Source organism: Papilio polytes, unplaced genomic scaffold (genome assembly GCF_000836215.1).
Source record: "Papilio polytes unplaced genomic scaffold, Ppol_1.0 DF824269.1, whole genome shotgun sequence".
Lineage (NCBI taxonomy): Eukaryota > Metazoa > Arthropoda > Insecta > Lepidoptera > Papilionidae > Papilio > Papilio polytes.
Genome location: NW_013524935.1, coordinates 3,779,852 through 3,806,997, shown reverse-complemented (window position 1 = coordinate 3,806,997; position 27,146 = coordinate 3,779,852). Strand labels below are relative to the sequence as shown.

Here is a 27,146-nt window from a genome sequence, read left to right as displayed (position 1 = left end):
CCAATGTGCGGCGAAGTAAAATACTTTGACAGTATCTCCTGGTAGCTCTTCAAACAGCTTACTCCCCGCTTCCCCCTGGAGTTGCACACCTCGCAGAACATCCTGTAGTGGTGGAGCAGGCCAGGGGAACCTCTCACCCCCTGGGTCGTTCAGTAACGCGTCCCTCACCGGCCTGCCGCGGATCACCAGGGTAGGGACACCCACGGCGATGCTGTACTTCTGTGTTAGACGGCGCTGCAAATGGAATTTTGTTTCAGATTATCTGAATACTGATTTTGTAGTTTTTCATTATCTATACTGATATTATAAACTAGCTTTCGCCCGCGACTCCGTCCGTGTGGAATTAAAAAAAGTGAGTAGCCTATGTGTTCTTCCAGTGTCCTCTATATCTGTACCAAACTACATCGAAATCTGTTCAGCCGTTTAGGCTACAAACTCTAACAAACATCCATCCATCTAAACTTTCGCATTTATAATATTAGTAATATGAAAGATATGTATTTTTGTTTGCTTTTAAATACCTTAAAAACAACTGAGTCGATTTCAAAAATTCTTTCACCATTGAAAAGCTACGTTATAACAGAGTAACATAGGTTATATTTAATTACTATTTTTTTATTCCATGTGGACGATGTTGCGAGTAACAGCTAGTTTCTTTTAATTTCATTAAATCAAGTGCTTCATTTTCTTTTCTAATTATGTTTATGGTAATTTTGCATAACCAGTTCCATAGACAATGAAAAACTTAACTTGATGACTCGACTGCAATAGATGACATACCATAAACATAATTATCTAAAAAAGAAAGTTTTTTGTTTTTCACATTTATAAAAAAAAACCAATTACTCGGTTCATTTGTTATTTACATATTTATTACACGTTTTTATTGGATGAAATATCCATTCCCACAGTTGAGTGACTTGAATAAATATGCCGTGAAATTAAAGATGCTTTCAATCTCTTCGCTGGATAATTTATTGATTGACAACGTCGAACTTTTTTTTTACAGCCAACATTAATATTTTATAGACATATGGATGTAGTCTGACAATAAACGGCACTGGCAATTAAACGAAATTATGTACATTTTTGTTAGAAAAAGTTTACTTTTAAATAAATTACTTAAATTATTTGCGGTATAAAATGCGGTACGATGTACATTAATTTAAAGGATTTTTGATACTTACATAAAAATGCTTGTTTATTTCTATGATAAAACTCTATGAATTGCCAAATAAGTGTCCTACAGTTAACTGGTACGATGACACTCGAAAACGTTGAAACATTTTCGTAAAAAATAAAAAAAGCAGTTTACAAATTTTAAAACTATCGTCCTTATTAAAAATGTCTAAAAACTGTTTAAACGTGAAGTGGTCATTTCAATTTAATTTAATTTTTTATACTTCATAGCTTCATGAAATTGAAAATTTATAGGTTAAAACTGGATTGCACCAAAAAACAAACGTTTTGGTTAATAATTTTTTATTTAGAAAAATTATGTTTGTTAAAATTTTCCTTTGACATAATCAAGGCGTGTATAGACTGTAGATAGCTATATTTTGTAAACATAACGTTTCGAGACATGAAGTTCAAAATATTTGATTTGATTATTTTAATCAAACAAACTACGTTTTTTAAATAAGAGTGTTTCTGTAAAATATAAACATACATATACGAGTATGCTTTATTTATATTCGTTATAAAAGACTAGCCATTGCCCACGTTCTTGCTCGCACAGAAAGAAATGTACTATAGCCTATGTTACTCAGTGATAACAAAACTAGTTATTGGTGAAAGGATTTTTTAAATTGGCCCCGTAGTTTTTGGGCGATCGTTGGGGGAGGCCTATGGCCAGCAGTGGGCGTCATATGGCTGAATAGTAGTAGTAGTTTTTGAGTTTTTTCAATGCATACAAAAACATAAATCTTTACTCTTTAGAGAGTAGCGTAAGGAGAGAAGTCAGATATGGCTGATGATGCATGGAACACATACTGTGTTTGCCCTCTAGAAAATTGCATCTGTGACGTCATACAAGTTACGCACGTATTACGAGTATCATGATGAATGGGTCCTTAAAAATATATGAGGTGTGCCAATTAGCGCACCCGCGTTGCAAGTGCAGTGGTTGTTCAACTAGAAATTACGAGCTCATTTGTTTACGGGTCTCGTGAACACACTAATAATCTACTTCAAAAGTTTTATACGAAATAAAAATACATAGCTGTTAGCTACATAACCTATTTCTCTTTATTAACATCCACGCAACAAGAGAAAAAGTTTGATTGAATTAGTTTCTCCAAGCTAAGAGAATAAGATTTAATTTAGAAATCAAACACAAAATTCATACCACAAAAAACAGACATACAAAGTCAAAGTAAATTCGTTCGTAATTCAATAATTTATAGCGATTGTTGACGTAATAGAGAAATTTAGTATTCCTAGAAGCCAAAAAAATGATGCCAATCGGAATGCGAAACAGACAAAACGACCTTGGAATATCTACGTGACAATCGTTTTATACAATTGGTATTTCTGTAGTAAAACGACGCAGGTTATAATAAATGAAACGTTTCTCGAATTGGAATTACAAATGATTTTAATATATCTTCTTGTTTTATTCCGTAACATGAATACGAAAAACATAGTTAGGTTAATATCTATATGAATAAAAATATGGAGCTGGATTGTTTTGAAAACAAGATATATTCGTGTTGCTGATAACTAAGAACCAATTTAAAAAAAAATGTCTGTTTGACCGCAAGACAGGGATTCGAGGAACTTCCGGAGACGGTAGTTTTGACGGGAAAGGACTTGATGCACGCGGAAATTTTACAGGATATTTTTATTTTTAATTGAGCGATGACAAAGTCGAGGGAAACCGGCAGTTTATTGAATCATATTATGTCGTAGAACCATCTCTATATTTACATTTGATGTATTAACTACCACATTAACAAAACAAATTAATTATCATGTAGTGTGTAATAATCTTAACGATCGTGTAAACCAGCCGCGAAATGAAGACATAAAGCCAACCACACACGAGAGAGCTATCCAAACATGTTTGTTTTAACTTTAACAGTTAGCTTGTTGATAATTAGCGCGTTATAAATAGCTCCCCAGTCGGATGTCGACGGATAACTGACGGCTATTTTTGTTTTGTTTGTTATACTGCCCATACATAACACATCCGTTGTAACGTAGTGAAATATATTTACATATACGACAGTATTTATTAAACTACACGTACGATACAAATGAAATCTAACTTCGTATATCAAAAATCTTTTAACAACTGTGATCTCACAACTAAATAAAACTATCACCAAAATGTTGTGAGATTGTCGATTGTTTCGCAGCCCATTCAGCTATTGAGTTGCATAACAAAAAATCAAGTAGTGTGCCCACCTCCACATAAGCTAATAGGAATCAAAGCGCGACTAAACAGTTATGCGATAGTTAAGTCAAAGGTGTGCGCGTTCTTAAAAGTCATTCGCATTCACCATTTCAATTTTCTGAGTAATGTCATTTCTTATAACATTTTTCTTTCTTCACACGTGCCTTTATTACGCATTTTGTTTCCCCTTTGATATTTTCCATATTCCAATAATATTTTACTATCACCTCATTTCTTGTTCCATCGTTTCTACTTCTGCTAGTGGTAAAAAGATCTAACTGCAGTTTTCAAAATAATCATAAGGATTCAAAAAGAACCGCAATGTAGATATATTTGGAGCATGAACAGGCTCGTTGCAGTCGCTCGGCTGTGAGTAATGCCAGCACAATGCGCGTACAGCAATCAGCTAAAAGCCCGCCAACCCAACGTCTCCGGGGCACACGCCCCGGCAGCGACCCGTTTACGTCAGAGATCTCTGCGAGGAAATCGAGCAAACCTTCACTTATCTGATTACATTCTATTGAAAACTCACGAAATGTATTTTTTAAGTTAAACCTACTAGCTAAAGATGTAGAATTGATTTTTATTTACACAGTAGTTTGTTTACAACTTGCTTATAAAAGGGCTTCAGTATTAATGTGAAATCTTTTAATAAAATGCACCATACCAGCCGGTAAACTTCCCCTCGCTCCGAGATCTGAAAAGCCGATCGAGATAAAAGTCTGCAAAAGTTTGATAATAATGAAGTAGCTACTAAAGCGAAGTTTGCGCTTTTAGTTATGTTACACAGTTTAGAAACTTAAATAACTTAACCAATTTCTCAATCGAAAAACTGTAGTAAATAGCAGGCAAAGTTTTATAAATTACTTTAGAGTTTTTTTTTTATTTTCTGTCTGTGATGTTTGTCATAATGACGATGCACTTATATATTACTTAATAAATAAAATGAAATAAGCCTTTATTGCTGTTACTAAATTAAAGTAATGTTCTGAATTTTTAATAAATGCATTACCTAACTGACCACAAATATTAAATATTGCATTTCCATGTTTATCTTAGAAACTCCAGAAGCAATTTTAAAAATTTCTCCAGAAAGAAAGCTATACTGGTAGTAAGTTTACCTATATTTTGTATATCAATATATCCGAGCGCAGCCGGACAGTGTTGCTATTCAAAAATAAACGTTGATGTAACAAAACTGGCAAGATTAAGGACTTGTAAGCCCTAAGTGGCGTCACGGTCGGCTGGATCAGTGGAGGGCCTCTCGGTTTTGTACTTTACGCTCCACTCGCCACCCCAGCTTAGGTAAATTACTGCCGACGATTATGGCAACCCCACTGCGATGTGCCGTGTTTACGTTGTCTGCGGTGTGAGATAACGTAATTATTACGCACTATCCCCACCAGTTTTAATAAAAATAGTTTGTTAAAATAAGATAGGTACCAAGGAGAATGTTTACAAAAAGTTACTGATAGAAGCTACATTAAGAGAGAGAGAGAGAGAGGGAGAAAGTAGACAGGCATATTTCTTTTTCATTGTAAAAAATCTAGACGTGTATTGAAAATAATAAGTCGTTATTTTTAATACGAGCAGTGCTCAATAACAAAAGCAGGGGAAGCAATATCTGCCTTATCGGGAGCCGTCATTGTTCCCAAGTGTCGGGTGAAAGGGAAAAAAGTATAGCGAATACGAGCGGAGATACCACCGTGGGCTTTTGTTGTGTTTTGATTGCCCTCTCTTATGCTACTGATTTCGAATATTTCCTGTACGTGAAATACAATATGAAAGGATGATTGTTGTTAATTGAGTACGGAAAATGATGTATGTTTAAAATACTGAAAAAAAGCAACGTCGTATATAACAACCGTTAACCTTGTAGTAAACATATTAGAGGGTTTAAGCTGTGTCGCGTCTCAAACGTCTCTTATATTCTTAAATAGGATTCAAGCCTAGTGAATGTACCAGGAGGACATGACAGCAGCGGAGTAACTAATTTCGAGTCGCTTTTGTCGAGTTTCGAGTGTCCGCCATAATGATCCGCCTCATAATATGCCTCCTACGCCGCATAACAACTCGGAATTACTCGCTGCATAAAAAAGCGTGTTTAGGCCCGTGTTGAAAGCGTGATGCAAACGAGCGGGCCTCGAGGGCCTATGGAGGGCTCTTGTAAAGACGTCAACCTAGCGCGGGCCCTTGCGCGGCGTCTTGCGCGGAAAATATTTTGCTGCAATCCCCATTCAGTCTGACGATGTCTTACATTGTTATTAACATTGCTTGCATAAGACTTACATGTGTTATTTTTCTCTTCTCAATTTTATTGTTCTATTAGTAAATATGATTTCACGTTGATTTTAACAATAATTGTAACAATTACAGTGTTTGTCATCGACTTGTTTAGATATCTTCCTTCAATTGTTTTTATATAAATTCTAAAGATTTGCAATCGATACTGGGTACTGTTTTTTTTAATAAAAATATATTACTCGATTTTTTTGTTAATTTACTAATATTTCCTTTAACCACTCCAACTAAGCTCTAGGCTTGTGCTAGGATATGGTTTACGACAATAGTCGAATGTCGGGATTCAAACCATCCACCAACCAAGATCGGTAGTCCGCACCCAAAACCATTATTGGCTATGCTATTGGCACTTTCATAAATCAGGAAGATATATCCTTAGTCCATATAGCCTTATAAACCGCAGAGATTGAATCGCGAGTCATAAAATGAAAATTCCCTACAAGTTTAGGAATACGAAATTTTATTCCATTCGGTATATTGAACAATTTCGCTGGAACTGTATCGATTGGGGACTGAAGCCACGTTGGCACTTTAAGATAACCCACTCGGTTCACTGAATAATACATTATAATATATGGAGCGTACGTGTGTCTAGTATCGTTGACCTCGCAATACTAAGATAAGAGAAATCATGGCGCACCTCACGCACATCTTTGTTTTGCTTTGCTGTTTTGCATCATCATCCTAACTTTTTTTAATTTTATAAAAGCAAAAAAAATGAACATCAATAAGCCAAGTACTAAAATAACCAAAATCTTTGTAGCCGTGACTATATCGAAATTATTTCTTGTTTCAATATTTTTCAATTATATTATTCGGAAGTATAGAAGACGTTGTTGGGTTTGTAAGAAAATAAATTCAACGTGTAAAGTCAGGAGACGGCTAGTGTTTTATTAACATAGATGAGCGTGTGATACTTGGAGGCTATTGCCAAAGATGATGTCAGTCTCCTGGGAAACACGAGACGGGGCATTCGCGATGCAAAGTCTGGCGTGATATTTGCCAAGAATGCAATCTGAGATAAGCTTCCATAATATTGTATAATACTTTATAGAATTACTAACTGTCCCCCGCACCGTTCGCGGGGAATTAAAAAAAGCTTATGTATTCTTCCAGACTATGTTCTACATTTATGCAATATCATCGAGATCCGTTCACCAGTCTAGACTACAAATTCCAACAAACATCCATCTATCTACACTATCGCATTTATAATATTAGTAAGATAGTTTGATATTTTTAATTGATAATCAAAAGATTTGGATTACTGTAGAATATAAGCTTGTATCAAGTCAGTTATTAGGAAGCCCAACATTTCTGGTTTCTGTACTAATCAGATGCTTTACCTACGTTATATTACGGAAGGATTCTGTAAAATTTCACACTAATATAATTATGATTTCGCTCGTAAATTATGCATAATTGAAAGCGTTTGTTCCATACGGCCATCAGCAGTCAATAGGAGGCATCGCATTACAACTGAGCTGAAACAATAGCACATGCGGGCACAATCTAAAATGCAACTCCCCGTGGTATTCATACGTTATGGGCGACGAGCTCTCAATGCCCGCTTTATCAAACACTTCGTATGAAAGTGGATAGATATACTGATTCCACATTCTATCGTAATATTAACACCGACATGTCTAGGTTACGTCTGTTGGAAGCATAACCAGAAAACAGAGCCTTGATTCACAAAGAATTTTTGAAACCCCTCCGTCAGGTTTACCTGAAGGGAATAGCAGTGTACAGAATAAAAAAAAATAAACGTGTCTACGAGAAAAAGTTATTAGGGAATTCCAGATTAGTACAATGTAAACATTGTTAGACGTCCTAAGATTTGCATAACTCAAATACCAGACGAAAGGAAGGCGGAAAAATCTTAATTTAACATTGAGACGACAGATGTAAATAGAAAACGCAATTAAAGGAATTTGGACTGTATTACACAAGCAGCAAGATTTAAAACTGATCTACATTTACATAAACCCTTTGGATAAGCATTAAAAATACGATGTCTGTTATTTGTTCAGATACAAAGCAATTAATAAGTCTAGCCAGAGCCCGACAGGATCGATAGTAGTATACCTATAGTATGCATGCGGATTCAAAGGTTGAAATGCAAAGTCAAAGCCGCCTTTGTGATTAAACATCTGCGGGATACGTAACGACACTTCAAAGGACATGTGTGACTGATATGCAAAAAGTCCATGATAGTACACCAGGAAAATGTGACATTCAATACACTGTGCAGAACGAGATGGAACGAATGTGATGCATACGAACTTCAATATGCACAGAGCATAAAACATATACTCAGAGCGGGTATAATAACGTAACTTACAGATATAATAACGTAGCATAGAATCTATGTTTTTTTTATTTATATCCATTCTTTAATACCCGAAAGCGTACAGGTATTTCTTATTCGTATGTTTTAACAAAATTCCAACTTTTCAGCACAAAAAAGAAGTGTTTACTTGTTAAGAAAACTAGAGAAGACTCTTCAGCTTGACTTCAGTACGTATTTTTGACTTCAGTATACGAGACTTGAGCATTTTTTAAGATATCATCTACAACAATGGTTAATAGGAGGGGACTTAAAGACCCTTGCACTCTACGAGTACGTTCATAATTAAATTTTGTATTCGGGTGGGAAGTTTTCTTTTATTTTGTTATACCTGTTTGTTTCAACTGTTTCATATATTATGTAGTGAATTAGGTACTGGAAAAATTGATTAGAAGAAGGAAAAAAGCTATCGCTGTACAATTTCTATCTGTATGGTCGCAAATGTTACATAGTTTTGAAATTAAAATGCACTTTTGTTTGTTAATGTTATTGTTTAACGAATATATAGAGCACTGAGCAATGATAAAAAGGTGAGGGTTACAAGATTACCGTTTGCATATTTCTTGATATTCGTAATTTATTTATTAACCAGCACTCATTTCCACGTTAATTTTTTTCCGAGTCTCAATGAGAGTTGACGTGTAAAAAGATATGGCGCGATATTTTATAAGCTTATTTATTTTATTCGAAGTGATAGTTTCGATAAATTGTTTCTTGCATCGTTATCCAAAGTTAAATATTAATAGTAAAGTGCACGGAGACCCTGGATCACCTTTATTTCTTACTCCATACATCGAGAGCGGCAACATAACAGTAGCTAGGCAACTAGCTCGAGTACCATTAACGGAAAGACTACAAATAAAAAGCTATGCAGGGTTCTTCACAGTTGACAAGAAATACGACTCAAATCAATTCTTCTGGTACTTCCCAGCGATGTTACCAAACAATAAAGATGCACCAGTTGTAGTTTGGCTTCAAGGAGGACCAGGAGATTCATCGTTATATGGCCTTTTCACAGAAAACGGACCATTAAGAGTGAGTGATAAAAAAATTAAACTACGCAAATACCATTGGGCAATAAGCCACCATCTTATTTACATTGACAACCCAGTTGGTACCGGATTTAGTTTTACAAAAGATCCCAAAGGTTACTGTACTAATGAGACACAGATTGGTGAACAACTGTATTCAACTATCACACAATTCTTCCAGTTGTTCCCTGAGTTGCAGGCGAATAAATTTTTTATTACTGGTGAATCTTATGCTGGCAAATATATACCAGCGTTTGCTTATACAATACACAAAAAGAATCCAACAGCAAAGACTAAAATTAATCTAAAAGCTTTAGCAATTGGCAATGGTCTGAGTGATCCGGAACATCAGATAGTATACGGCAAACATCTGTATCAAATAGGTCTATTAGATTGGAATCAAGCCCAAGTTTTTGAAGATTACGAAAAGAAAGGTATTGAATATATCCAACAGAAACAATGGAGTAAAGCATTTGAGATATTTGAAAATCTTTTAGGTAATATATTTCACAATATGACAGGTTTTGATTTTTATTTCAATTACTTACATACTAAAGATTATATAGATTTTGAAGATTTCGGTCCTATGATACAAAAGGCGTTTGTAAGAAGAGCAATACATGTTGGTAACTTAACATTCCACCAAGGACACGAAGTTGAAAATTATTTGATAGAAGATGCGATGAAATCTGTAGCTCCATTGATGACGGAGCTTTTGGATCATTATTTTGTAGTCATTTATAGCGGCCAACTTGATCTAATGGTGCCTTATACGTCAACAATTAACTATTTACGACATCTCAATTTTACTGGATCTGAGGATTATAAGACTGCTAAAAGGTACCAATGGAAAGTAGATGGTGAGTTGGCTGGATATGTGAAGCAAGCTGGCAAGTTGGTGGAAATTATGGTGAGGAATGCTGGGCATAGGGTACCTGGAGACCAGCCTAAGTGGGCATTAGATTTGATCACACATCTAACTCATGAGAAGATGTTTTATTAATTTTGTACCTAACAAAATGGTAATGATTCGTTTACTTCATGTTTTAACACTCACCATGACATGTAACAAAAGGTTATAAGTAAATAGTGATTGTTGTTTTGATTTGTTTTGTTGATAAATTTGTAAAACTCATTTTCAACTTGAAGGTATAATAAAGGCTGATTTCATTTTTACAGATTATCGTTTATTTTTTCAAGCCATATTATTTTAGTGTACGCAATATCGTCTACAGTCAAGTGACGTAATATCAAAACGAGTTTTTTTATAACTTGCTTCATTTTATGTTTCAAAGGTTATAATTAATTCGAGTCTGGAATATTGCGCTTTAGCCTGTATCATGAATGGAATGTTTTCGTTTCCCTACGCTATTGAACGACACGGGTCTGCCTATGCCAGACTATTTGCCTTTTAAATATTTGTTTGTTGCCAGTTGGTACTTATGTCTCGTTAAGTACTTGTAGGTTATTTACGTTGAACTATTCAAAGAAAAAAATTATCATAAATTATGCCGCGTAGTTTTGCCGTGTCTGTGGTATAGTGTATGACAGAACTCATAAATAGGTCTACTTATCAGTTGAATTAATTTAAAACGTTAGCTTTAATTAGTAAGGTTTTTAACTAATCAAAAGATTAATCTAGTCTTTAATTTACGAAGTAAAGCAGTAAATATTATGAACAGTACTGAAAAATACTTGATATAATTTCATACATAAATCCAATAAGGAAATTTGACTTTGGTGGCGCCTGTACTAACAAAATAGCAATAAATATTGTTACCACTGTTACATTTTTTTTTATAATCTGTGAAAAATGAGTACTCAAGAATGATGATGTATTTACTGTTTTGATTATCCGTTGCAATAGAAAATGATGGTACTCGGATACCAATGACAATCAGCCACGGGTTGAACATTGCTACGAGAGTGCATGCACTAGATAATAATATATAGCTTGTGTTTTATCCCATTAATGGCTGATAGAGGCTCAGATAGCTTAAAGACGTCACTGTCAGATAAGGGACCGAAATCCGATTTTCCATCACATATTTTAATCGTTCGATTGTTATCAGTAGTAGGACGTGCATGAAAAAAAATTGTTATCGTAAAAAAGTAAAAAATCCAGCAATATTTTTAGCTTAATAACGTTATCGTTAACCGTTATAATTTAGCAGGGTTAACGTTCATGGCTGAATAAATCGCCTTTGCCCGGTGTGTGCAGTTTACTTTTTTTATACCGCGTGTTAACATCGACGTGCGTTTTTGAGCACGTGTGCACTTGCCACACGCTACGTCCAGGTGGTGACACTATTTATTTAGGAGTCTCAGGACAAGACGGTTTTAATTTTGATAGCTTAAGGACACGAGAACAAAAAAAAAGTTGTTTTTAACTTTTTGGTGTTCCGGACTGTTTTTTTTATTACTGGCTAATTACTCGTACATATATTTAATTTTTTATAAACATTTTTGTTTTGTTTCGAAATTCAAACTGTCCTGAAAATATGATACAAATGGTCACTCGAACCGTCTCCCTAGCTAAGACCCGTTCGAATTACATCGCTTACAGTGAACGCGTGGGTCCCAGCTTCCGACGTCTGCTACGAGTATATTAATAATACATTTATCATAATCGAAACTAGATCTGTTTAATTTTATATTATTAGTATTTATATTAGATTAAATTTATAAACAGACACAACCGCATCTCGAAATGAATTTTAATTTCAAGTAGTTAATGTATTTGTGAAAAAAAATTGAAGCTATGTAGATTCTGCATACAAAAAACATATTTAAATTCTCATATTGTGCGACGTATTCGATTACCTCATCTTTATTTGAGTACACAATGTAGCAAGGCTATTGAATTTGTGTACGTTGTGTTTTATGTCGATATTCGTTCATTTTATTCACAAACTAGCTGTTACTCGCGACTTCGTCCAAGTGGGATAAAAAAATGTTATAAAACATTAGCCTGTGTTACTCACTGATAACTAAGCTTAACTTATTCTAGCTTAACTAATTCATACTAGCTGTTCCCGTGCAGCTTCATCCGCGTGAAATTATTAATTTTTTTTTTTATTGTTTAGATTTGTCAAATTATCAATTGCCAATGTCAAAATGACATGACATGACAAACCTTGGCAATCTTGCTTTCTTGATGTTGGCGGCAACTTATGGTCTCTTTTCCACATTAGGGTTTTATGCAAAATATTTAACCCCTATGTTTAATAGCGTTAAATATATATAGCCTAAAGCGAGACATAAGTGTAGGGCTTTTTATTAAAAAAAGAACTATTCAAAAATATGCTGTAATTGCTGACATCTTAGGCAACAAAGTAGTGTGTGTTTACACTTTATTATAATAGTATAGTTGAAAATCCACAACATCAAAACTTTCTTCTTTATAACATTAGTGTAGGAGTATAGATATAGATTATAGTTATGAAAATGCTTATACAAACTTTCATAAGTATTTTTTTTTAAATAAATCTCAGTAATGTGTTAATAAGATAAAATGAATGCGACGTCACGTAAAATGTCAAGCGAGTGCTCCATGCCTTTTTTGTTCCTCTCACATGTTAGCTCTGGCGAATGTAACCTTTTTAGGGAGACTCGACTCAATACATTTTTATGATCTAGTAGCTTTTGCCAGCGACTCCATCTGCGTGGAATTAACAAAAAAAAGTGGCTATGAAGGTAGCCCATTTGTTCTTCCAGGCATTCATATGTCCTATATCTATACTAAATTTCATCGAAAACCGTTCGGTCGCTTACGCTACAAACTCTAACAAACATCCATCCATCCAAACTTTTGCATTTATAATTATTAGTATGATTGTGACGAATAAACACTTCCATAAGAATATTTTTTTTTTTTTTTTATAACATAAGGTGGCAAACGAGCAAGCGGCCACTAGAATCCGCCAAAATGGCGAAGCGACCGCTGCCCATAGACATCCGCAATTGCCGATGCGTTGCCTACCATTATACGACGGAGGAGGAGACGCACATAAAGAGGATATTTCCCCTTCCTATGCATCTCCTGCACCGTCAAATCCACTTCCCCTTCCCAACCTCTCCTTATAAAAAAAGGGTGGTAAAGAGAAAGGGATAATTTTTTCATTTCACTTCATTAATTAATTGGGCAAAGTAATGTCTTTCTAAGAGTTAAATTAGTATTTTTTTTAAATAAACCTACGCTATTCTTACTGGCATTTAATTAATTATTTTTTTATTCATCAGTACAGATATAACAATTAAAAATAATTATACAAACGCTTTATGCATTTATATCACAGCAGATGTGCCCCCTAATATTATCAATTCAAATTTAATCGTTTAATTTGTTTAAAAGAACGGCAACGCTTCCCTATGACAATCCACGTATCCACCTGAACTAAGTAGCAATACCAAAAAATATCCCCCCAGGGGGTGAACGAGGGTAGGGAAGTAATTTAGGGTGATACATCCCCCTTTTAGTAATTACGGTGGGGGCATATTGCGTACGCTTGAATAGCGGGCCGTAGAAACTTTGACGGGAAAATTCTTATAATATTACGGTCTGCTGACTAGATTTGGATGTTTGTAGACGGTTTTGTTTGGTTTGTATTTCTTTATCTACATATGTGAACGGTTTCATATTGCAGTGAAGAAAGAGAAACTTTTTCTATACTAATATTGTGAAGAGGAAAGATTTGTATTTTTGTATGTATTGAAATAATTCAAAAACTACTGGGGCGATTTAAAAACAATGTTTTTCTATTGAAAACACTATCAGTGAGTAACAAAGGCTATATTGTTAATTATTTTTGTTAATTTCACGCGGACGAAGTCGCAAGTAATAACTATAATATTATAAATGCGAAAGTTTAGAACGAAAGATGTTTGTTAGAGTTTGTAACCTTAAATGCTAAACGGATCTAGGCAAACAATCAACACAACAGTTGTTAGCTAGTTTAGTCAAAGGTGTGCGCACGCTCTTAGACTCCTTATACATATCGTATTACTAGCTGTTCCCGTGCGACTTACTCCGCATATAATTATGAAAATTTTGTTTTATTGTTTACATTTGTCTAATTATCAATAGCAAATGTCAAAAAGACATGACATGATGACAGTCTTGCTTCCTTAATGTTGGCAGTAACTTATGGTCTCTTCCCACATTAAGGTTTTATCAAAAATATTTACCACCTAAGTTTAATGGCGTTAAAATGTAGTCTAAAGCGTGACGCAAGTGTAGGGCTTTTTATTAAAAGAAGGATTATTTAAAAACATGCTGTAATTGCTGACATCTCAGGCAACAAAGAAGTGTGTTTACGCTTTATTATAATAGTATAATATAATAGATAGATAGCGTATTAACAACAAGCAAAAAAGTAAAAACACAATTACAGTTAGGAATTCCATTACCAGAATTTGTAAACTCATTGCTGGAATAAAGCAAAACTAAAAGTTACGAGTATATGGTTGAAAGTTTGCTAATTAACTGTATAGCGCATTTCGTTTTTAAAAACAACCCTCTTATTTATTTACTTGCACTTCCCTTACGGCTTCATTCGCATGAAATTATGAAAATATTCTTTTATTAATTATATATGCCAAATAATCAATTGCAAATGTTAAAATGACATGACAAAACATGGCAACCTTACTTCGTTGATGTTGGCAGCTTGTAGTTTATGTTCCCTTTTCCACATTTTATCTACTATGTTTAATAGAATGAAAATATATAGCCTAAAGCATGTCGTAAGTGTAGGCCTTTTTATTAAAGAAACAATTATTTTAAAATATGCTGTGATTGTTGACATCCTACGCCACAAGTGGTGTGTGTTTGCGCTTTATTACATTAGTCAAGAAACATAGATAGATAAATTTTTTTTCGCATGCGATTCCGTCCGCGTGCAATAAAAAAAATAACAAAAGGAGCCTAGACGTACTTCCAAACTATACTCTATATCTGAATCAAACTTCATCGAGATCTGTTAAACTCAAATAAACATGTATCTATCCATCCATCTAAATTTTCGCATTATTATTAATACTCAGTTTTAATTTGACTTAGCCGAAGTCACAGTCAACAGCTAGTGTATGTAAATATTGATTACGTCACATGACGTGAAATGAAAGCTAGGCAAGGCAGGGCAATTAGCGCGGCTTTAATTAAGCAATTGTAGTGGGTCTTGTGCATATCAGCGGATAGCTATTAGCCCGGCCTCGGGTTGAATACACTGCGAACGGACCACCCTAGCGAACAACGGTTTATTTCATATTATTTTATCATTATATGTAACATAACTACTATTTTTCATTTAAATAAAACGTAGAAATTAAGTAAAAAAAACTTCCACATAGCGGCTATTTTACTTAGAAACAAACAATGTATTTTTTAATGAATATTCATGCTTTTACGTTGGTATATACGTGCCCTAATTTATCATAGCAATAAACGTCGCAATGAATCAAAAAATAATAAAACCAGCTTGTTGTGCTCTTACTATGTCAAGAAATAATACATAACTTCCTTAAAAAAGCTTATTTGTAAGATTATAAAAATGTCTACATTTTAATATTGGTGTTGTACATTCGCATAAAAATAAAACATGAATATTAATAAGAAAGATTGAAAAAAATAAATAACAACAAGAATATTACAACAATAAAACCACTTAAAAAAAACTTAAAAGATATCTCTTACTTAAGTTAAAAAAACACAAGCAAATTACGAGAAAAAGTCATAGTTAAGTTTTTATGCTTTCTAATTAAACCATAGTTAAGTTTTAAGTCTTCTCACATAGGTCTCTTCTATTTAAGTTTTCTAAGGTCGGATAGCAATTTCTACAAAACATTCGATGTTGAAAAAAAATAGAAAATCAATTTAAACTATGGCAAATGTGTTATTAAGTAGATTAAGTTGTTAACTTATTTTTATTACCTTAATATCAACATCATGAAAGGGCACAGCAAACCACGGCTTGCCGGTCAAGCTCCGCCGGAATCCCGCTTCCCTCTCGACAGGACCCTCCGGTGTCCCTACGTGCGCCCACAGGACCACTTGGACCACCTTCAGGCGAGGATCAACCTTCTTATAAACATCTTCCAACCTAACCCCAAAGTCATCACTCGTATCGCTGATGTTCGCAAACGAGAAATATATCCCACAAACAGCTCCTTCCCCATCTTCCACGCAGTCTCCCAATGCTTCCAATGTTGGCACATTCTCGAATTGGCCATTTTGTGTACCCGGTGAATCACATTTAACAAGAACTTTGCCGAAAAGTTTCTCCCGCCAATCCATTTTGGGTGCGATGAAAGTATTCGAAGTAATATCAAATATTCACTATTCACTTAAGTAAATTACATTTCATAATAAACAATCGTGTTTATATTTCTTCTACCTCAAAGGGAACGAAAGCAGTCGAACTGGTTGCACTGGCGAGAATTTATTTTTGTTTGTTTAAATATTCACTTGTTAAAATATTTTCGATAATGATTATAAAACTATGTATGTTGATTCACTGTTTAAAAATATCAATGCACATATCCAAGGAACAGGATATCGGTGCGCGCCAAATAAGTTTTATTTTTAAATTCGACACGCGCGCGTAGGTAAAGGCACGGAGCAACGGCCGCACGCCCTCGTAAACAAAGCCAGACTGCAGGAGGAGGGAAAATGAGGGAACCCTAAGGCAAAGAGTAAAGCTCGTTACAGACAGGTTCAACAATACTAGTCAATATTACTTTTACATTTTAAATACTTAAATTTGTATGTTGTTTTAGATTTTAAAGAGTATCATGTCATTTTTTTGCATCCATTGCAAAAAAAATGACATGATAAAGGCGGGTAGCGCATCTGCAGTACCCTTGGCATTGCGGATATTCATGGGCGTCAGATAACTTATTATCAAGCGTTGCTCGTTTGCCCGCTTTTCCTATAAAAAAAAATAGATAAAAGTAGAAAACTAGTGTAATATAGAAATGATTTATTTAGCGTAAAAGAGCTTATTGCTACTTGAACTTATGCAATACTATGAGATTTAAAATGTTTTTATTGTAGTAATCCACTACAGGGAAATAAAAAGAAGACATCGCATTTCATCCACGCTGTATATTGTAAAAGTCCTTTAGGTAAATAATATTGTAACCATCTATGAATGTTGCTCTATGACAAAGCCTCTCATATCTCACGTAGAAGTCGGATTGCAAAGGCTTGAATTAATTCAGCTTGCGCCCAAACAATCCCTCGCCGAGGGCAATGCAAGGGCAAGAAACTTTGCATTTTTGTATTTCTATTCGTGTTTGCATTTGAACACTTTGATTAGTGGCGCAAGCATTCCAAATTCAAATACCACTTGTAATTGACTATTCAGGAATTTAAAAATTTTGAACAAAAAAAGCCAGTTTGTTCATTATTGCTTTTATGGCTTTTAGCAATTCATGACTGCATACTGGCCAAATATTAAATAGTGATTATTATTTTTGACTAGCTGCTGTCTAAGACTCCGTCAGCGTGGAATTAAAAAAACACAAAAGTGAATAACCTGTTATTCTAGGCTATCCCCTATATTTATGCTAAAAATTCATCGGGATCCGTTCAGCCGATTAGGCTACAAACTCCAACAAACATCCATCTAAACTTTCGCTTTATTATAATTTTAAAATGCAAATACAAAACATGAAAAAAAAGGTAAATATAAAAAATATAGTATTTATATTATGTTAATTGATATCTCAAGTATATGCTTAGAAAATAATTCGCTTAGGACTATTTATTTTATTTAATTACAAAATCATCATCATCTCCATCTTTATCCTACTCCCGTAAGGTCGGCGCAACAGGTTTTTGTTCTGCACATAACTCTTGCATATGTCATCCCAGTCATCACTCCCTTCTTGATCATGGCACATTTCACGCAATCCATCCTTTTCTTTCTACCGATGTACCCTTCCACACTCATAACCAACAAAATATAATTATGTTTCTTTTTAATATATAGGATATATTGTTTGAATTTGTACTTGTGCGTTTTTATTGCTCTGATGTCCGTCGTGGTGTTGTAATAAAACAAAAACACTCTTAACTGGAAATTTGCAAATCAGTTTGCCATTGTTCCATTGGCCTGCGATCACATCACGAGGCATAGCTAAATCTTGTACAGGAATAGTAAGATGAGCTTTAGTATAGCTCCTACCATTTTTACTTTTAGCGTTGTATTGGTTTATATGGTTCAGTTTTGTTTGGACCATTTTACTTTTTAGTACGTAATCTAAAACGAAACCTTCATCTTCTTTTGTAAAGAACCCTGTAGGTGGCACTCTGGTTGCAGGCTTGTTTTCCACGCAAGTGGCGTTTTGTGGTACTTTAAGATTATCGAGATTACTAGTTGTTTTCTTTTTAATATCTTCAGGTTTGTTATTAGTTTTTTTTCCGAGATATGAATAAAATTTAGCGTCATTGCCTTCATGGAAGTATAACTTCTCAGTGCTGCCCGGTTCGGAGAAATAACTTTTATCAGGATCCTTTTTATCTACATTGAATTGGAATATTACTGGATCTCCCTTATGGTGATCGCCAGTTCTATACAACTCTCGATTGTTTTTATCTTTTACTATAATTTTTTTCCCGATAGCATCTGAAACCATAGCCATTCTGATTTTCGGGTCCCCTTTGTACGAAATATGAATTTCTGGATGACCGGCATTTGTGTTACCAAACCCGTATTTTCCTTCTGAACTTGAAATGTATTGCATTGCATCTAAATAATTTTTACCGTAATAACGTGATCCACCCTTCACATTGAAAACTGAGTTTTGGACTGTCTCTATCATTTTAATATCATCGAGCCGAGAGGCGACAACGTGTTTGTTGCTTCTCAATATATTGATGGTGTCGGCTTTCAGTTGATTTGGATCTTTGTTACTTAGTTGAGCGATGCAATTGAATGCACACATGTTGTCTCCTGAACCCATTACAAAGGGTTCACTTTTACCGAGTAGTGTAAAGTGTCCAATGTTATTTTCTTGGCCGTGATACTGAAGTTTGATTGGCTCTCCGCCTTTATCGCTGCGAACAGGAAACATAAGGTCTCCGTTATGGTCATAAATTTCTATGGGAGTATCAGCTGCCTTACTAAGTGCACCTAAATGGAAAAGAGTTACTGGGCCCCCTGACTCAATTTGATCAATTAAAGCATTTACTTCTGCCAAATGCTCATCACTTACTTGAACATTCGTGTCGTTTGTACTAGTGTTTTCATATTTGCGATTATTATCGTCGCAAATTCGCCTACCTGCTCTAAATTTCTCCGTTTCAGTCTCTAAACAATGATAAACTTTCGAAGATAAGCTATCAACACCGTAGCTAACCGCCATTTGGGTAATAGGTGACACTATATTTCCTTTCATAATTTGAATCATATTCGTAGATACTAAACCAGCAAATTCACAAGATAAATCACTAGGCGTGCATTGTTTTCTATTTTGATGTACTTGTTCATCTTGTGCTGTTACTTTACTCAAATCTATATCATCATTAGACCGTTTTTCAGATTCTTCTAGTGTTTCTGCGTTCTCGTTTTCTTGAACAGTATTTTCACTAGAGCTTTTTTCTTCTTCGAATTCGATTTTACCTATTTCTTTATTTAATTTAGTTATGAATTCCATAGTAAACGTACCAAAATCAACTGAACCTTTAAGTATTGTTAGAACCTTATGAATTGTGCCTAAACCTAAGTTACCCGTAAAACAGCCAATAGTGTGCATAGCTAGTGTCTTTATTTTACTGTTTACTTCCGGCTGTAACAACTTCTGCCCTATAGCTCTTATTTGATTTTCAAACGCGTGATTTTTATTTTTCACGTCTAGTTGTAACATACTTATTACTTTTGAATTTGTACTAAGTGCGTTTTCAATAGGACCTCTTATCAATTCAATAATTGCTTCTTCTATTAAAGGAATTAAACTTTTATCGATGCCATAATTAACTAATTGCGTAACTATTTCCTTCGCTACTCCCTTTGATAATTCAAAGCCAAGTCTTTTTGCAGCAACTTTAAATCCTTCTGATGCCATCTTATTGAAAGCTTTCATACCTGAAGTAGCGAGGTTCTTAACACCCGAACAAGCTGTGCGAGCAACGTCTTTGATTGCTTTAAGTCCTGCACATACGACACTTACAGTCAAACTTATAACCTTCATCAAGGCCCATGTCGCCCAGTCAAAATCCCTGTTTATTATTCCATCTTTAACTGCTGTTATGATATCACCTACACCTTCGGAAATAAGACCCATGCCAATAGAGGATCCTGCACCGAGACTAAAGACAGTTATTGCTGCGCCTATTACTAGTTGTCCAAATCCTATTCCAAGAAGACTAATAACACTCAGCCAATCTATGGGCTTTACTTCAGTTATTTTAAAACCTTTAATCCAACCATTCCTTTCAAACTCTTCAAGTTCCTGTTTATATTTTTTCTTGTCTTCTTTTGGTAGTAAATCATCTGATAGAGGTTCTATTTTTATGTCGCGTTCATTCTCTATTGCTCTTCCAATAACGCCGATATTTTCTTTGTCTTCCTCGAGTTTATTTCTGACTTTGATTAAATTTTGTCTTTGTTCATAGTCATCCGATTTTTCTAGATATGATTTTATCTCTTTTAGTTGTGCGTTAATAGATTCTTTATCCGGTCCAATTGCCATTTCGATGACATTTTTTTGTATGTTGTAAAGACTTAATTTATTCATTATTTGTTCAGAAAACACATCACTTCTTGAAGCCGTTTGCATCAGATGCAAACCGTTTTCTTTCTCGCAAATTAGTTTCCGAGCAGCCTTAAAGTCACTAATCGCTTTGTTTATGAAATAATGGTCATGTCCATCGAGTTTTAAGTAGGCCCAGGCGCGATTATAATAAGCATTTTCTGAGAAATTTTCATCTAAATTAATAGCATTTGTATATTCAGAAATAGCATTGGCATATTCGTTTTGCAAATAATTATTACCAAGTTCTACAAAAAAATATGGATTTTTTATCAATGCTCCTCTTCTGTTATCTTCTAAGACAGATTGCTTGAACTCGTCAAATTTTTCTAATATCGTTGTATCATTTTTATCAAATTCATCTTCGTGCATCTTTATCCAAAAAGCAAATTGTTCTTCCACCGATTTAAGTTCAGATTCTTTAACCATCGAGTTGCGTCCTTGTATTTCATTTAAACAATCACAGAATTGCCTGAAAATTTTGTCTTTTATTTTCACCCTCTTAACAGTGTTTGTTGCTGATTTTATTTGGGACGTTTCTTTCTTGGACCGTATTTTTTTTAAATCATCGATACATATAGAGTCATTATTAGGCACAAGTAAAATTAATTGACTTGTTCCTCTATTGCCGTTTCTTGATGTTCTGCCTGTATTTTGTTCTTCTACTCTTGAATTTTTTGGAAGAAATGTTAGACATACATGTAAGCCACCATTTTTTTCAATTGTTTTGTTCAATTTTATATCAGTTCCTCTTCCAGCGATATTTGTCGTTATTATAACATCTCCTGGATTCATAGGTGCCGCAACCACCTGTGAATTATCGTCCATCGTATAAAGTTTTATTTTGGTATTCTTGTAATTAAATTTCTCTGTAAACACCTTGGCTAGTTCTTCTGTTTCTTTTATATAATTCATAATAATTAAAACTGAACGGCCTTCATTCAGCTTCTGGATACAATTTTGTGCAATCTTAAGAAGCCAACTTTCTCTATCACGCAAAATAATAGGCTTCAGTGTTTTATGTTGTTTAAGCTTGAAGGGAGGAATAATAACAGAGTCGACATCATATGTTTCATGTAAAAATGTCCTAGTATCTTTGCTTCCTAGAGTACCAGTCAAGCCGGAAATATTCGAATACCGAGAGAATAATGCGACATTAGATATGAAATTTGATGTAAAATTCTCCGGTGCCACTTTAGCTCCGTGTTTCATTTGCAAAAATTGATGTAAGCCATCACACCAAGTGGTGTTTTTTTTCAAAACTCCGGTATTGTTTGTATCGACTACAGTAATTTTTCCATCATAAAGAACATAATCTTCATCTTGAGCATAATCGAATATCGATTCTACAGCACTATTAATCCAACTGCTCAACTGTTTTTTTGTAACAATTTTCCGTAAGTGCTTTGGAATTTTTATTTCGGGATAGCCTTCTTCTGCCGTTTCGTGATCAGTATCACGTATTAACTTTCTTATATGGGTATTAGTACATCTAATAATAAAGTCTCTTTTGCTTTCTTCAATTGGAATATCTCTATATTTAACTTCCGGTTTAAGATCCCCATTTTCCTGAATTGCTTCATCTTCTTCTCTATAATAAACGACTCCATTTTTTTCTACTAATGTACTCGCTACTGATTTGACTTGAATATAAATTGCAGCCAATACAGTCTCCAAATGATCCATTGCTGGCATATCAGAAGTCAACTTTAAAATCCAATTGTTACCATCGATGAGCATATTATCTACTTCGTCAACTATTGCAACGTCGAATTGGCGATTCTTTCTTACATTACTTTTTCTGAATTCACTACTGAGGACGTCTCTTTGAAATGAACTATTAGTTCCATAAATTACACTGCAGGTGTAATCTGAATTTGGATTGATGTTATTTGTAACGGATATACTACAGGCTTGAAAGAATTCGGTAAATTCCAATGATTGTGGAATAGCTAGAACTGGCGAACTAGTATAAATGTCAACCGTATGTCCTTCTAAGACTTTAAATGCCGCTACCATTGCAATAATTATGGTTTTACCTTCACCAGTATTGACCTGACATAACCTGCCTTTACCCACATTCGATTTAATTATGGCAATCACGACTAATAGTTGGACATCTCTTAAGCTTAATCCTATAGTAACATTGAGTAACCGTTTGAGTACGGCTAATTTTTCAGCCTCATTGACTTTAGTTTGTCTTGCTAAGGTAGCCCATACCTCTATTTGACTTTTAGACCATGTATTGATACGATCCTGGTCTGGAAATAAGCATGATCTATTTTCATATGCCTCAGTAACTTCGATAAGTAACTCAATTACGGAATTAGTAAGTTCTGGATTTAAATTTTCAATTTCCTCGATTGCTTGTTCGCGTGATTTTTCATAAGTACCTGAGAAAGAATTTTCTACGACAGTTTGATGCACCTTATGTACATAATTTTTAGAAGTGAAATTTAATAGCAAATTGTTGAATTCCGATTGATCTAAATGAAAGTCGTATTCTTCCAGTATTTCTAAACCATTTATAAGTGATAACATTTGTTTAGAATTATTGATATTTGTGAAGATTGTGTTGATGGTATCTATAATTATTTCCGCGTCGGTGAAATGTAACATAAATTTAGGTAATAATCTATTTAAGGAATGCAATAAATTGCAACATTCTTCAGTGTTATGAAGTTTACAATTTATTTGGGGATCGCAACACCTACATTCTATACACACTTCAACAGGTTTGCTGGTCACTTGATTACCTTTAAAATAATTATAACGAGAAAAAAAGACGCTTATTACTTCTTTTACAATATTAAAAATAAGTTTCGATTTTAATGTTTCTACGTCATCTTCGAAGTTTAAAGCGACCAAAAATTCATCTCTATTTTTTTGTTCAAATCCACTACATTTTAGCAATTCGACGAAAAATATCATAGGCTCAAAATTATTAGAAGTCATGTTACTCGCGATACCTATTACAACCGGGAGTGGAAAAGTTAAAATATATTGCAAGGAGTCAAACTTATTTTGGGACAAAAGATCCGCAATAGTGCAATTTTGCACAAACGATAAATACTTTAACTCGATAATTTTTTCTTCAAATAAAGCGGCATCTCTTCCCAGGATGTAAAATATTTCAGGTTGCAAACGTATTATTAGAAACACTTCTAAAGTGAAATAAACATTTAACTTTGGGTGACAAACCAATTTTTCTAAAAAATCGTCCATACTCCAATGGAATCCGTTTACTATAAAAAACTCATCAAGTTCCTCAATTGCCTTTGTCATAGCTTCAACGGTTTCTATATCAAGAGCACCATTCTTTTTATACAAAGCAAATAACAATAATTTTCTACGCCAGTAATGCGAACTGAACTGTTGGAACAAAGATAATGTTATGTCACTTTCACACAAACATATTAGAAATGATTGCAATAAAAGTAATTTCTCTTTAAGTGACGAAGGCGAATTCATGAATTCGTTCAATTTTGTTATACCATTATTTACTTCTGATTCAGAATTGGGTAATTGTAAAGACGTAATAATACTGTCATAAAAGATAAGGATAAAATCGTCAGAAAACTTAAAAGAAATTGCTCTTAGGCATTCAAATGCATATCGTTTCCTTTGTAATAGTTCGTCTAAACTGGTTACATTTTCATCATCCAATGCTGTAATTTCTAAACAGGATACAATATGGTCATTGACTTCACCGCATATTTGACTGCTCACCTCATCATGGATACCTTTTAGCATATCTAAAGACAAAACTTGTGGATTTTCCATATTGATCACTTTTAAATTTAGTTCCTTAATTAAAAAAATACACACAAATATAGTTAATACTAGTCAAGTGGCAATTTAAAACTAAAATCAGAATCTTCACTAGATTCTTCTAAAACCCTTGTGGCTCCTCTTTCGAGTAAGAAATTCGCAATATTGTCATGGTTATTATTCATGGCCATAATCAACGGGCTCTCTTCCAGATCATCGCTGTGGTTAACATCTGCATGAAATTGATCTACTAAAACACGAACGAGATCGTAATATCCGTTAGTTGCTGCGACTTCTAGAACGGTGCTGTTATTATCGCTTCTATCTTCCGTGTCCACATCTAATCCGTTCTCACTGATCAGACGCGTCACTTCTGCTATGTCGTTGGCTCTGGCCGCCGTAAACAATTGTTCCACTTCTTCGGTATTCAAATACTGAGCAGCATAATCAGGATTATTTGATCCTTTTTGTATTAGAAACTTTACTATATTTATGTTTCTATAATCTGTAGCGACTTCTAAAGGGATTTGTCCTCGTGAGTCAGATATGTTGACAGATGCATTGAAGTTGTCGATCAAAAGACGCACCAATTCAATGTCGCCGTTGCAAGCCGCGATGTGGAGTGCAGAACGATCATGGAATGTCGGATTTTTAACGTCTACATTGATTAGACCTGATGACAGCAAATCTTCCACTTTACTCGTATTACATTCGTCGATTGCTTCGAAAAACTCTTTCGTTGTGTCCTCCGGCAGGGAAGACATCACACCTGTAATTAATTATTCTTTAAATGTCTAGTTACTAGCGACTGAATACTTAAATAACGTAAGATGATCAGTTCTTGTAATGTTTTCTCTCTCTCTCTCTCTCTCTCTCTCTCTCTTACTCTCTCCCTCTAATAATGCTGTACCATATCACAGTTGTACTTTCTCGGATAAAATACGTTAATCTTTTGCAGCACGTGTATATGTCTATACATTATAAGTTTCTTATCTAAAGTACTTCGTTATTTAATGAAGAGGTTACGTCATTGAGAATTTATAACTCAGATAAGTAATCCCGACGACTCGTGAACATAAGTTACGATTTGATCCTTGTGATTGACTCGCTACTTTGTTTCTAGATAAATTCATGCTATTATATTATCACTAACCAACTGTTGTCATGTCTGTCGGCAACAGGACTTGCTTTATAGATTAACTAGCTGTTCCCATGCGACTTCATCCGCATATAATTATAAAAATTTCATTTTATTGTTCGCATTTGTCAAATTATCAATTGCAAATGTCAAAATGACATGACATGATGTCAAACCATGGCAACCTTTCTTCCTTGATGTTGGCAACAACTTACGGTCTCTTTCCCACATTAGGGTTTTTATCAAAAATATTTACCCCTAAGTTTAACAGCGTGAAAATACATATGGCCTAAAGCGTGACGTAAGTGTAGGACTTTTTATTAAAAAAAAAAGAGTTTTTCGAAAATATGCTGTGTTTGCTGACATCTTACGCAACAAAGAAGTGTGTGTTTACGCCTTATTATATTAAAGTATAGACTAGCTTTCGCCAGCGAGTCCGACCGCGTGGAATTAAAATAAAACAAAAGTGAGTACCTATGTATTCATTCAGACTATCCTCTATATCTATACCAAATTTCACCAAAATTCATCCAGCCGTTTAGGCTACAAACTCAAACTAACATCTATCTGTTCATCTAAACTTTGGCATTTTTATTATAAGTATGTTTAGTATGAATTGTCTTTCGCGAAAAGTGAGAAGGGAACGCCGGGCAATTCGGATGGCTGATGCTTCGAACATAACCGATATGTATTAAAATCCACATAATACATGTGACATATAACACAATGAAATCAAAATGTCAGAAAAATCTACCTTTATTAGAATGGAGTGTACTCGGTCGAGCAGGGAGTTCAGATTCTGCACGTCTCAGGGTTACACCGATTGCTGAAATGTAAACATACTTCAGTTAATCTAAACAATCGTTGTAATTTATTATTCCATATTTAGCACCCAGTGTGTTATTTGGGCGTAGTACCTACCTCTTTGTTATTTCACTAACTGCAATTTGCAACAAAGCATACCAGTAAAAATCACAAAAATATCTTAGGACCTATTCCTAATTGAAATTTGCATAAATTTTACACAATAGGAAATAATATTACACCACAAATGGAATTAAATTACGATAAAAACAAAACATTAAAGAATTGATAACAGTCACAGACAATAGTAGCCGATAACTGTTGTTCCGATAAATATGTACAAATAAAGCTTCAGAAATCTAGACTTTAATACATACATAGGTTCAAAGGCAGACCACACAACACGTCCACACCAAAAACACGCGCTGCAGAAATGACCAATGACTGGCCGTAGATAGGAGCAGCGGGTACGCGGGTTGGCGGGCGCACGTCTGCGCCGGCGCAACTTCTGTGAGGTGCGGCGTGCGGCGTACGCTATTTTATTCCTGTTACTGATAGACGTGAGCGTTATTTCACGTCACTAGTTACAATCACCTGTGA

The 27,146-nt window shown here is 34.6% G+C and overlaps 4 protein-coding genes across 5 annotated transcripts in view; 1 reads left to right on the top strand and 3 right to left on the bottom strand.

Moving 5' to 3' along the window:
• LOC106107445 (nucleoredoxin-like) overlaps positions 1–16,745 on the bottom strand; it is a 30,356-nt gene extending 13,611 nt beyond the window's left edge. Inside the window, exons 1-2 of the mRNA XM_013288300.1 lie at positions 16,011–16,745; positions 1–234 (exon numbers count right to left, since the gene is read on the bottom strand). Coding sequence (XP_013143754.1) covers positions 1–234; positions 16,011–16,373 — 597 coding nt within the window. The 5' untranslated portion in view covers positions 16,374–16,745. The remainder of the gene's footprint in view (positions 235–16,010) is intronic.
• On the top strand, positions 8,648–10,257 carry LOC106107453 (venom serine carboxypeptidase-like). Its single transcript, XM_013288312.1, has one exon. It carries the CDS (start codon positions 8,700–8,702, stop codon positions 10,080–10,082), a length of 1,383 nt encoding a protein of 460 aa, XP_013143766.1. The 5' UTR covers positions 8,648–8,699; the 3' UTR covers positions 10,083–10,257.
• Positions 16,746–17,753: 1,008 nt separating the features above from the next.
• LOC106107433 lies at positions 17,754–24,641 on the bottom strand. The gene has a single exon (XM_013288288.1). It carries the CDS (start codon positions 24,614–24,616, stop codon positions 18,062–18,064), a length of 6,555 nt encoding a protein of 2,184 aa, XP_013143742.1. The 5' UTR covers positions 24,617–24,641; the 3' UTR covers positions 17,754–18,061.
• Positions 24,642–24,652: 11 nt separating this feature from the next.
• Positions 24,653–27,134, bottom strand: LOC106107461 (receptor-interacting serine/threonine-protein kinase 4-like). 2 transcript variants are annotated; one of them, XM_013288324.1, is made up of 3 exons: positions 26,924–27,134; positions 26,497–26,568; positions 24,653–25,373 (listed from the first exon to the last, which is right to left on the bottom strand). In XM_013288324.1, the coding sequence occupies exon 3, from the start codon at positions 25,366–25,368 to the stop codon at positions 24,676–24,678; it is 693 nt and encodes a 230-aa protein (XP_013143778.1). In that variant the 5' UTR covers positions 25,369–25,373; positions 26,497–26,568; positions 26,924–27,134; the 3' UTR covers positions 24,653–24,675. The 2 variants fall into 2 exon arrangements, with proteins under 2 accessions (XP_013143778.1, XP_013143787.1); XM_013288333.1 differs by lacking the exon at positions 26,924–27,134 and adding an exon at positions 26,664–26,892.
• Between the last annotated feature and the right edge of the window lie 12 nt (positions 27,135–27,146).